Source organism: Teleopsis dalmanni, chromosome 2, assembly GCF_002237135.1.
Source record: "Teleopsis dalmanni isolate 2A chromosome 2, ASM223713v2, whole genome shotgun sequence".
In the NCBI taxonomy this organism is placed as follows: Eukaryota; Metazoa; Arthropoda; class Insecta; order Diptera; family Diopsidae; genus Teleopsis; species Teleopsis dalmanni.
In genome coordinates, this window is record NC_051847.1 from 177,167,755 (window position 1) to 177,181,216 (window position 13,462).

Sequence of the window (13,462 nt, forward strand, 5' to 3'; positions counted from 1 at the left end):
TCTAAAAGATAAATATTTACAAAAAAAAAACTATCATAAAAAATGCAAAATAATATATTTCTTTGTTTATGTTAATAATAAGGAACTGCATTTTACTGTTCGGAATATGTAATATATTTTATATGAAAAATCTAAATTATACTAACTATAGATTGGATACATCAAAAACTTTTAAATATTAACTACTTTATTGCTTAATATAAAATTTCAAATGGTTCAAGTCCTACTACTCGTTCAGATATTTACTACAAAGTATTATCTCAAAATATGTAAAATACATACACATCACTTACTAATCACTATCCGATAATTTGTTTCAATAGACTCAATTTAGTACTTTAGATTTTAGGTTTAGTTTTGGATGACTTAATATGCTCTCAACCGATAAATACCATTATAATATTTATATAGAAACGGAAAAATTAAATTTTTTTCGAGGAATATCTATATTCACACTTGTTAGTTTGGTTAACTTTCAGATATTTCTAGTCTTTTGAAGACACCGAACATCCGAATATAAGTAAATAGATCGAATATTGTCTGGATAATCATCTTAAATTGATTGAAAGTACCACATATTAGATGGTGCAGTTAAAATTGTTCAAAGTTCGAAATAGTTGTTGTGTAGTTTTAAAATTGCATAAATTATAATATTGGATAATGGACTACAAAATTTTCTAGGTTCTTCGGTCATAAAAAACTGATATGCAGAATAATTTTCTTTCAGTCACTTTCAGTTCTTTCTATTGTTCTCTGATTAAATACCTGTAATATTCTCAAATTATTTCGAACTCCGTCGCTTCGTCTCTTTCTTGGTCATCCTCTATTCTACTTTTCTAGTACTTTTAGTAACTTCTACATATTAATTTTTTGTAACACAAGTTAAACAGAATTTTATCATCAAGATATAAGAATGTACTGGCTGTAGAGGCGTTCTTCTACAGTTTTCTTTTGATAGGAATTTTGATTATGTGGTTCAGTTAATAGCGTCCTAAATAATTACGTTCTTGTTGAACTGGACCGAATGTGTTTTGAAGTACTGCTTTTATTCATTGGCCATAACAAAGTTCCACATGTAGCTACTGGTCGCCGAACTATCTTATATATTCTCATATGTCTTCCTAAGTAAGTTTCTTCGATGTGTTTTGCTATTTTAGAACTAAAATTAAAATGATATCAATTATTTCAAATACAATAATATGAACTGCTCTAATACAAAGTGTGTTCCATTTGGAAATTTAATTTTAAAGTTGGCACCACCATTTCGACAATTGGTAACCGATTTCTATTCAGTTATTCCGTTGGAATAAACGTTGGTATGCTTTACACATTGCTGGGATCATTCATCCAATCATTTTTCAAAGATACTCCCAAACAGAATATTATGGTTATTGGAGAACTAGTCTGAATAATACACCAACATCGCTCAAATAATTACAGAAAATATTCAATGAGAGTATAGTTTCACATAGTAGTTTTATGAATTGCCATTTACGATCATATAATTTCACTCCTCCGTATTGTTTTTTTTAGGGATATGTGAAGGCGTTGATATATTTAAATAAATATTGGTACTTCGACGATAATATTCACAGAGTTATTGCCAAAAAAACGGCAATGATTGTTCGAAAATTGCAAAACTATTTGATTTATGCCCTAAATTATATTTAAATGGCATACAATTATGTTTTCAATTAAGTCATTTTTATAGCAATCACATGTTATCAATATATTATTTTTTTTTAACTTTTAATATTAAACCTCTAAAATTACATTCCTTAGGTATTCCTCAAACATCACCGAAAATGTGCTAGAACAGTTTTTAAAAAGACCGCCTAGCCTAGCACCGGTCTTCTAGTTATTAATAATTAAAATATTAATAATTTTGATTTTATTTTCATGGATCATATCTGAAATGGATCATTCATGGATCATATCTGATTTGAAGTACGTAATTCAATTCATCCATGAGCTACATACTAAAAAATCCATCCACAAGTGTTATTAAGTCTAGACATATTAATTCAAGAATCCTTTAAGCCACCTTAATTACTAAAAGCCAGTACACATTCAGCATAGAAGCTTCTACATAATAACTATGCGTATTATTTATAAATAAATTATTTTATATATTTTTATATTACCTTACTAAATTAATAATAAAGTAAAAAATAATGAAGGAAGTACTTTAAATAGAAAATATTTAAAGGGGTAATCAGTAATGAAATACAACATCAAAACAAAACAGCTTGTTGTCATAATCTAGGCAACTGGAGAAGAGTACTGCCACATGCCAAAATCTGATAATGCGTTGTAAATAAATAATAAGAGAGAATTTTTGGACTGACGTTGAATATTATTTTTGACTTAGTAGAACTTTGAAATGAACATTTTCTCATTTTAATGAGTCCGGTTCCGGTTTTCACTCCATCAAAAATGTCGGTTGTTTTTGTTTTTCAGTTTGCGATTTAACTTCAGCTCGAAGCTATAACTCGAAGCCTGTACCAAAGCCTCCTACTGAATTTGTTGGAGTTGCTATGTAGTAACTGACAAACTGACATAATTATTAACAAAAGTCTAACATAAGTACGGCATTGGTTTAGGTGTCTAAAATGAGATTCTGTGGCACAAATTTGGCAATATACAAGTTCAATTTTTTTTTTGGAGTCTAAAAAATATATACAAGCAAACGATTAAATCCAAAAAAGTATTATCTGGCTATACCCGAAATAGCTGATTAAAAAAGATTTTTCAGGTATTTACAGGAACTTATTAACACAATGGACCAATAGGCCTTATTGGATTCCCTAGGGATAACCTAACCTACAGAAACCTATTTAGAGTCAGATTTTTTAAAACTAATTCAAAGTTCAAATGAAAACTTTTTTGTAAAAATAAATTTTTGTATCTTGTATAAAATAAACGAATATATTTAACAAGAGTAAGGAAGTTTTCCATTCCCAACTGGTATATACCACTAATACTATCTCACTAAGGCAGTTTTGCTCATTAAAGCCGCTAGTAAAAATAATTTACCACACAAAGTGCTTTTATGTAAATGAGCTCATTATAAATAAATCAATTGATTTAAGGAGAAAAATGTCGAGTGCAACCCTTAAAAATTTATTTTCCACAAAAGACATTGTTAACATTTAAAATATTTGTTGTATGGTTTATAAGTACAATATTAAAAAAAAACAAGCTATTTCATATGCATTAATCAGCTCATGTCAATGGAAACAACTAAATCTGAATATTAGGAATTGTTCTGATGAAGGCAAAAGCGAATTCGAAATAATGATCGAAATAATATCTAAAATTTTAAAAAAACAAAAACGACTTTAAAATATTTTTATTTTTAATCTAACAACTTAAAAATTAAAAATAAAATTAATAAAATTAACATAAATAGTTCTAGCTGCAGTGGAAACATAATATACCTATAGTCATGTACGGTCAGTCTAAAAATTAATATATGTAATTAATAAAAAAATTTTTGTTATTGTATTTCATTATTATATACTCCTTTAATACTATATCATTTTAAAATATATACTTCATTTTAAATACTCTATGTTATATTTTGAATACTCTTAAATACTTATTTTAATCAACCACTTATGTTCAGACCATTTTTTATTTTTAATAAAATTTTAATATAAATTTTTTAGCTAAATTTAGGTTAGTTCTATTTACATAAAAGTGTTTGATATGTTCAGCGAGGATTAAGTTCTGAATGAAAAAAAAAAAACAAATCTGCATATTTTTGCCACTTTAGTATACGAAAATGCAAAATTATTTTACGAGCTATTGTTATTTATGGAAAAATGGCAACTATAAAAATATTTACAATAATAAAAATTAAAAAAAGAAAATAGAATAGAAGAATATAGTTTCTATTTCTAACTAATAAAATACTCATTCATATGAATAAAGGATTTAAGTAGCATTTGTTTTTTACGAGTATATATTGTAGAAAGAAAGGAAGTAAATAAAAGTAATATTATTTTTTTATATTGTATTTGTAGAATAAAATTTGCTTACCATTTTTAGCTTAAATAATGTTTAATTTTTATTATTTTACAAACAGAAATGCAACAATAACAACAAATAAAATAATAATTGCAAATTGAAAACAACAAAAGTGGAACACTGAAACTGTACCTACGTTCCGCTACGTTAGATGTCCTTTAGTGTGTATTTTTAGTGTATTTTTGTACGCGTAGTGTACTTTATTGTGCGATTCGACTGTGTAAAGTGCAATTGCTAGATTGCTAGTTATATGTGTGTGTGCACACGCTTTGTGTGCGTTCATTGTGTACTGTACATTTGTAGTTTTGTTCATTTTGTTGTGATGGCCAATTATAGTGTGAATTTACAAATAATGTATGCAAAAATCAACAAAATCAAAATCAACTAAAATTTCAAATGGGTTTTTATATACACAAACATATACAGTAAATGAAAATGTTATTGAATTTCTACAAAGTCTAATATTTGCAAATAAAATGTTAAGTAATTTTTTGCTCTTTTACATACTCGCGTTTAGTAAAATCACAAATTATCATTACACGTAAGTGTTTGTTTATATGTAAATATTTTTTATTTTACATTTCGCCAAATTAAAATTAAGTTTTAATTGATCTCATTTAGTCTACTCATGTATGTCATATGTTGATTTTTGCACTGTGTCCTCTAAACTAATACTATTTACATGTGAGTTTGTGTTGGCGTCTGCTTCCGAATTTGCATTCATTTGTGTTATGATCGTCTTAACAGTTGAGATGTTTGAGTTCTTATCTTCGGTATCATTACCATTATTGCACAGATTTGGCGTATTTATCAAGCCACTTGACATGGAATCCCAGTGACGCAGTGTTTCACGATCTATTTCAGCCGATTTATAGGAGTTAATTGAGCTGCTATCTTCTCGCAACACCTCATAAACATCGGAGGAATTCGGATCTTGCATGTCATTCATAGCATCTGTCATTAATTGCACATAAACATCGTTTTCATTATTTCTGTCTGCAACGAAATGTTGTTGAAGTACAGCACTTTGTTCAGCTGATGGTGCCCCAGTCCGCATTGGTTCGCTATAGCGTGGTTTGAAGCTAGCACGTAGCTGTTGTGATATATTATCATTCACATAAGTTACATCTCGTGTGATTTTAACTTTGGTGTGCTTTTCAATTTCTCTTGTTGTTGGTTCCAGTCTTTTACACACTAACGATGCACCCGCTATGCGATCGAGATCATCTAGTGAACGTGCATGTCGCTGTGATACTTTTCGCAAACTTTCACGCCACAGTGTGTCCTCTTCCCACAACAACTCACCGCTTTGTGGCGCACCTGGAACTGAAATTTTGCTGTCATTATTGTTACAGTTTTCAGTGATTGTCTTACGCACTCTATGAGGCGTATTAAGCTTATGGTGTTGACTATGTGGGGATATAGACTCAATAACATGACCACCACCAACAACATTTTTAAGTGCTACTTTCCCTTGCTTTACATTTGTGTTCTTAGCATAACGTTCACTTGTGGTTGCCACTACACCTTGAGATGTGCTTGGAAATGTGTATGCTTGGTGTAGTGACTGGGCATGGTCTTGCTCATTTTCTGTATTAGGCATGTTAGTTGATAATTGTGCTTGGTTATGAATATTTTGGTTAGTTTGCAAATTACGTAATTTTAGTTGAGGGCTCTGCATTTGCTGCAGATGGAATGCTTGTGAAGTGACACTTGCATTTTGAAAGGGTTCACCAGTTTTCAGATTTTTACCCGTACTGTAGCTTAATTTTTCAATGTTGGTTTTCATTTTATACAAGTTTTTACTATCGATAGCTTGGTCTTTATCTGCTAAGCTCTCTACATCAATGCTGTGCCGCTCTATTGGATTGTGTATATGTGCTATATTGGAGCCACTTTGTGCATGTATATCGCGTTGATTATTCAATGTGATGGTATTATTTGTTGTTGGTGTGGTTAACATTTCACGACTACTACTTAACTCTGAGTAATAGTAGGGTGCAGATTGTTCTGAAATATTGCTATTATTGCGACTATGCATGGGAGTTAGGAACAGACTTTGTTCTTGGTCCACTGAAGTTGGTGTTATGCTGGTAGCACCTAACAAATCGAGCACGTGTTCCATATTGCTATCCTTGGTTTCAACTTCTAACTTCTGCAAGGAATCAGTTGAGGAAACAAAATGTATATTGCCATAGAAATGCTCATCGTCTTTATTTCTAAATATTTTAGGTGGTTTAATTAAATTTGTGAGTATATTGGCTCCAGCAGCCGCGGCTGTATCATTGAGTAAACTACTAGCACTTTCGTAGGTGCTGTTATTGTACAAATACAAATCGCTGTTTTGTAGTTGATGCAAATATGTATCGAGATCGGATGAGTTGAGTGTTTCTTCAAATTTCTCGCTCAGTGATTCGATTTCACTTATAGATTCCTCAGACAATGGGCGACGTGAACGTTGTCGTTCCAGTTCAGAGTCGGAGCCTTGTCTATGACGAAATTCTACCGAATCGGTTTCACTACTGTCACCAGTACCAGTAACAGTAACATTAAAACTATACTTATGCTGCAAGGAGCTGTTTGAAGGATAACGTATGGGTGTAGCAACAAATGAAGGCGAGTTCTGCTTCAATTTATTGTAGAGATCAAAATCCGATGAGTTATTTGAGCTGTTATCAGTTTGAAAACTGTAATTGGAGTCAGAAAGTGTACGTTCATGATGTTTCAATACAGCTGGGTGTGGTGGTTTTAGGTGATTTGTACTACGTACTTTTGCAAATTGATCTGGTAATGATAGTCTACTACTTTTCAATGTTGCTTCTGATTTTGGCAAATTCAAAGATGAATTGCTGGAATGTATTTTTGGAATTTGTTCATAGGATAAATTATATTTACTACCACTACTGCTATCGCGTCGTTTAACAGTATCGTAGTTTTCTGAAGAGAAAATTTCTTCAGTTTTTAGCTCTTCCATTGGTGGTGGGGATGCAGGTATAGGCGGTGGTGGCACTATTTCACTATCTGAACTCTCTGTACAATTCGCCAATGGTGTTGAAGAGCCCAAATAGTATGAGGCTGGTCTAAAGGTATCTGATAAACTGAAACGTGAGCGAGAACGCATTTTTTTTGCATCAACATATTTCGAAGACTCATCATCTGCATCAGAGCTATCTGTATCTAAAGCCATAGTACTTTGTGAGGGTTTCAATATATCGGGTAAATCTTTACGTTTATTTTGTGTGCGTTCTGTGACTAGTTTTTTTGATTTCTTTTTTAAAGTATCCGTATTCTTTTTATTCTTTTTAAGTGTGGATTTTCCTGAACCACTTTGAGCTTCTTCCGTTTTCGTAGTACCAGCAGATTGTGTAGTTGTTGTGTTAGCTGCAGCGCTTGTACTAGCTGTAGACTTACCACTAGAAAGTTCCATGTATACTGGCTCTAATTGGATTTGTAGCTGTTTTGCTTTTGCTGCTGCACTTGTTATTAATGCATTTGTGGTAGAACTAATGTACATAACTTCATAGTTCGATCGGTTGTCATCATCATGCAAGCCTTTAGTCATCTCAACATATGGATTCTCCTCTTCCGCAGTAGAGTCACACATGTTGAATAGTGCCAGAGTGCCAGTAAAGTCAGTTTTCTTCGGTGTCATAGGCAAATAATGATTCTCATCGAGCTGTGCTTGATGTGCGATTAATGTTTGTAGTTCTTTACCGTTGTTGATGGATGAAATGTGCTCTTTTGTTAGCACTATTTTTAGATTTGTAGTTTCAATTGTGGTTGTAGCTTCGTCATCAATGTCAGCATCTTCGGCTAAAGCCTCATCAAGGTCGTCATCAGTGTATTCTTCACATGCTGTGTCATCATCTTCGTCGCATACTTCATCAATTTCCTCTTCCGCCTCAAGGTTGCTATCTATTTCAGGTAATTCAGTTTCATTTGTACTTTCTGTAGCACTAGATTCATTTGCACGTTTACTCAGTAATTCTCTAGCCTCTTGTGTTTCTTTGAAAATTTTTAAATTCATTAGCATGGGAGTTTCTTCTTCATCATTAATGATAACAGAATCGGTATCAGTGCAATCACTTAATGTTCGATCGATTAAACTTATTTCCTTATTAGCCTCAGTTATATCATTTGTAGTATCTGTGGATGTTGTGGCTTCTTTATTTTTGCTTTCACTTAAAATTATTTCTATATTTTCATAATTCTTAACGGGGGTGGTGGTTAAAGTTTTTGTATTATACACTGGCGTATATGAAGTAATTTGTGGTGATTTGGGTGCGGGTTTCTGCGGCAATATAGGCACAGAAGCCGACCTACCGTGCATACTCAAATTAGGAGCAACATCCTGAGTGGTTACGTTTTCAGATTTAAGTGCTGTCATATTGATGCGTAAATTTCTGCCAGTCAAATTTGTTTGCTGTGCATCCAAACTGCCATGAGTTGTACTTACATTTGCTGGCAACGGATTGGCTTTAAGGATTGGCTTAGTCGGGTCAGTGATTTTTAAAATTGGTTTCAGTTTTTTCTGTGTGCTATGTGTGACTGTCGATTCGGTTCTAATGTTGGTCGTGGGTGTTGTGTTTGTATTTGTCATATGTGTCAATGGTGTCAATGATGTCAAGTGTGTTGGATGTGTCGAATGTGTCAATCGTGTTGACTGTGTATTTTGTGTTTCAATATTTGCAGTTGTTATTGTTATTATTTTTGTTGTGTTGCATTCGGTGCTGCTGTTACTACTACTACACGCAGTAGAGTTTGCTTTTAACGCGCTACTACTGTTTCTAGCAGCAGCCGTGTTAGGAGTTGGTGTGTTGGTTGACCTTCCTGCCGGCGCATTTATGTCCGTCCCATCTGATATTGTTTTTGTTTGTTTATAATTTTCGTTTTTTATTTTTATGTTTAATTAATATGTCAAATAAATGTATTCACAAGAAAAAATGAAAAGAAAAAATGAACTTTAAATTAAAAAAAATTCATAAACAATGAATACAGAAAATATTTTTCATTAATGTATTTAGTGCGATTTTCGTATGATTTTTGTTAAAGGATTTTTAAAATAAAGTTAGCAACTTGAAGAGCACCAATTACCGATTTTAATTTGGGAAAAAAGTTTACAAAATTCCACTACTCAGAAAAATTTCAGGAAAGTCTATTTTATTTTGATGAAGGTATTAATGGCGTGAAAACGAAAGTTTGCACAGCGTGTGTAACTACGTTTAATAAAATAAAATTAAAAACAAAACAAACTTTTTCTAAAAACTGAAAAACCCACATCCTTAAAAATATGTTCCCAAAAAAAAAAAAACTAATATTAAAAAATTAAGTAAAAGAATTTTTTTTATAAATTGATTTTTTTCTATTAATATAATTTTTACTAATATATAAAATTTTATATATATATTGAAAAAGTTTTATGAATAAAAAATACTTAAAAGTTAAATAACTAATAAACCTACTATTGACTCAATAATGCCTTGCCTAAATAATTCTACCTCGCAAATACTTTTGTAAAAGAAACTAGCCTTTCGCAATATAATACAGAAAGTTAAGTATTACTACTCATACGTTTTCACATATAATTTTTATAGCCTTTGTATGAAACTATCTATGATACTTATTGCTGCACATTTGTTAAGTTAATTGCGATAGTGTAAACGTAATGCGAGAGGATTAAATGTTTAGCTGTGAGAGAAAGTTTCATTTCATTTCTGATTTTATAGAAATCCTTTGAAAGAGCGGATATAATCAAGTTTTATAGATCTCAATAAAATTAAATATATATTTAAATATATCACTTCCATTTCTTTACGAATATATCCAATCTAATGAAGAAAACTTCCAATTGGGAAAGTTTTCTTTAGTAATACTAGATTAAATTTTAATTAATCAACCAAATTTTCAATCTAATGTAATCGAATTCAAATGGCGAAGTTATCTTCGGTAATACTAGATTTAATTTTAATTAATTAACTAAATTTCGTGACAGAATTTCAACGAAATTAATTTAATGAGAAGAGCATGTGTCTAAACAAGAACTTGATTCTGTTCGAACATTAGAGTGTTCGAGCACCTTGAGTGCAGTACCATTCAAAAATTTAGATTCTATACTTTAAATAATAAAAATTAAAATGGAGTCAATTGATTTTGATTATTCCACAACTTTTGTATCTGTTTCGATATAGAGAAATATTGTCACAGAATAGAAATATTTGAAATTGTCTAGATTTGTCTCGCTAAACTTAGCTATCAAACATATGCACAATTAATGGTAAAAGTTAAAATTGAAATAGCGCTCAAGTTGGGAATAATATGGTATTTAGGTTAATGTTTAATGATATATGTTATAAAAATTTTATAATCATTACTAAATATTACAATAGAAAAACTACACAAGATCTATGGTTCGTTATTGTGGGTAGCAAATCTTATATAGATTTTAGTGAGAGATATTTAAGCGGCCGAACTTGTTAACATTATGTATTATTATTAACTCTTTATTACTTATATAGTATTATATATATTAAATAGTAAAGTTCATTATACTAAAGAGTTCCTACCACTAATTGGATTTTAAATATAAAATAGTTTCATATTTTATCAAGTTTTCTTGAAGGAGAGGGTTTTCTTTTAATCAACGTCTCTTTAAAATACTTTTTTCCATTAATTAATAAAAATAGACGTTCCTTCGACAAACTTTTTTTTTTTAAGCCGAAGACAATTCCGAAGTTAAACCATGTTACATTTAATAATTCCACCTATTTTGTTGCAATTTTTATAACTTTTATTCAATAGAGAAGTGTGATTATAGGTTATGCAAAAACCACTTTAGAAATAAAACCCCCTAAACTATTGCCTAAAATAATATTTTATCATGGAAAGAGGGCATATGAGGTAATGTGATACATCGATCACAAAAGTAAAAAGTAGTAGACAGCAATTAAAACTAAATTTCCGTTTTTTTATCCTTATATCTTTTAAGTGAATGATATGAAAATAAATATTGTTCATGAACCTTCTTAAATTGTTCCCCTCCCTGGACCACTTCCAGATCACATCAGCAGTGATCGTAAAAATAACGGAAAACATTAAGCCAATACTCGTATAAGAAATGGAGTGAACATTTCAAAATAAGAAAATTCAGCCAAAAACAAACAGAGCTAATAAAACTCCAGAACACACAATGTATGAGTTGAATTTGAAACAGATTGACAGACTAGACATTTCGAGATTGAAATACCAGAACAAGGTATGGTTCGTTAAAAACCATTAAGAATCTTTTAAGATTTTTTCATTATAAAAAATATATCGTCTGGTTTTTTTTCAATTATATTCCCAAAAACGTGGAATTCTCTATTTTAGGCAGAATTTTAGAAAAAATTAAATGTTAAAATCTTAATTATAGTTATCGAAGCGAGTAGGGTAGTACCAGTTTTGAATGTAATATAAAGAACAATACAAATGTTCGAATAGAAATGAAAAGACAACAACAAAAATTTTAGTTAATTTATTGAAATTTAGCTGACGATACAAATTGCAATAAATTAACTAAAACATTTGTTGTCTTTTCATTTCTATTTGAATACTCCTAAGTTTTAAATATTTTCTATTCATCACAAGACGCGTCATTTTCCACAAAAAAAATTAACAATAAAAATTAATAATTAATGCTTAAAATGTTTTAATTTACTATAGTTTAAATATATAATAAAAACATGATAAAATAAAAAAAAACTATTTTTTTTACATTTTCTTTGTTTTAATTAATTTAAAAAAATACTTGTTAATTGAAATTCATTTTTATAGTTCACTTAATAAATTCCTAAAGTCCTTATAATTAATGTAGGTTAACATAGCTGGAACCCATTTAATTTAATTTTTTTATTGTAACTTTAATTTTTTATAGTTTCCACCAACATTTTTCTGACAATTATTAAACAAATTTGCCTATGATTTACATGTATCCGTAAGTGTTTATATGTATCTATGTGTGATTTATATTTGTAACATTGTCCAAAAAAAAATGTTAACAACTCTGAATTTATTATTAAAATATTTACATTCCGTATTTTTTTTTTTATAATTTTTTGTTTTTGTTGAATTTTTTTTTTCCTTAAGCAGAATTAGTAGCGAAAAATGTTTATTTTTGCTTTGTAAAATATGAAAAATGTGCATTTTAACAGAAATTCTGTGTATCAAATAGGCCGCAAAATATTTAAAATATATAATATTACTTGTAATAGTGTAACATTGTTTAGCAAACTTTGTATCAAATATTTGTTTATATATTAAAAAAAAATTCAAAAAAAGAAAAAATTATTTGCATAGGAAGGACTAAAAAATCACAGATTTTAATTTTAATTTTAATACCAGTTTCATTTCCGTAGTAACGCTCGGCAGGAAGGTGAACATTGTTGACTTCTGTTGTTTGACTTTTATGGGTTATAAAATTTTTTTTATCATAATATAAAATTATTTTAAAAACTTTAACTTTTAAAAAGAAAAACAAAACATATATACAATATAGAAACAAAATACTATTATAAAAAATTTAACCAAAAAATTGAGAAGTAAACTAAAAAGCAAAAAATAAAAAAAAAACAAGCAAAGCACTTTTATGTACCATAAAGGAAATCTAATTTTATAGTTTAATTAAATTTTTTATCTGCTTTTAATAACATAAACAGTTATACCTATATATATATAGGTATATATAAACATAGACACTAAGCATTCTAGATAAAAGAGTACGTAATGTGCAAGCAACTAGAAATTCCTATTAAAAATGCATTTCCTTAAGCATAGCAAATACTCATATACTTATATGGCTTCTATTAGCTTCAAATATTTTTTAAATTTTCTGAGCAATACACTGGGAAAAATTTTTAATTAAGTTTGGTTTTTTTTTATTTTGTATAAAATATACTTTTTATATATTAATAAAATGTGGCTTTTTATGGTTAATAAACAAAAAATACAAAGCAATTTTTAAAATTGAAGTAAACACTTTGTATATAGAAAATACAAGAAATAATGTTTTTATAAATTTTAAGAACATTCTAACTCATAGAAAAAATAAAGTAATATAAATATAGTTTAGATTTGGCAGATCTTTGGACTTAATGAGAAAGTCATAATCCATTTACGCTAAAGCAAAGATTTTCTATAATGGTTCTATCATTTAAAATGCTCCCAATGCTTTCAATTTATAAAAATATTTAAGGAGGTTTTCGAGTGGTCGACTACAACAACAAAAATTCATTTTTATATTATTTTAATTAATTGAATTTTTGGCTAACTATACAGCTGTAATGACAATCTTGACAGATATATGTAGTAAAAGTACTATTTTACAATGTAATTAACATTATAAGTAACATTATATCTTGTTGTCGCCGCTTTACATCATTGTTATTATAATGGTATT

At 29.4% G+C, this 13,462-nt stretch overlaps 1 protein-coding gene across 8 annotated transcripts in view; it reads right to left on the minus strand.

Annotated features, from left to right (window-relative positions):
• Nucleotides 1–13,462, minus strand: part of LOC119685493 (serine-rich adhesin for platelets) — a 77,996-nt gene that overhangs the window by 14,006 nt on the left and 50,528 nt on the right. The window contains exon 4 of one of the 8 annotated variants that reach the window (XM_038099784.1): nt 4,593–8,889. The exons of 6 other annotated variants lie outside the window; for them this stretch is intronic. In XM_038099784.1, the coding sequence (XP_037955712.1) occupies nt 4,655–8,889 (4,235 nt within the window). In that variant the 3' untranslated portion in view covers nt 4,593–4,654. Of the gene's footprint in view, nt 1–4,592; nt 8,890–13,462 lie in introns of those variants that run through there. One more of the 8 variants, XM_038099785.1, reaches the window with a different exon arrangement.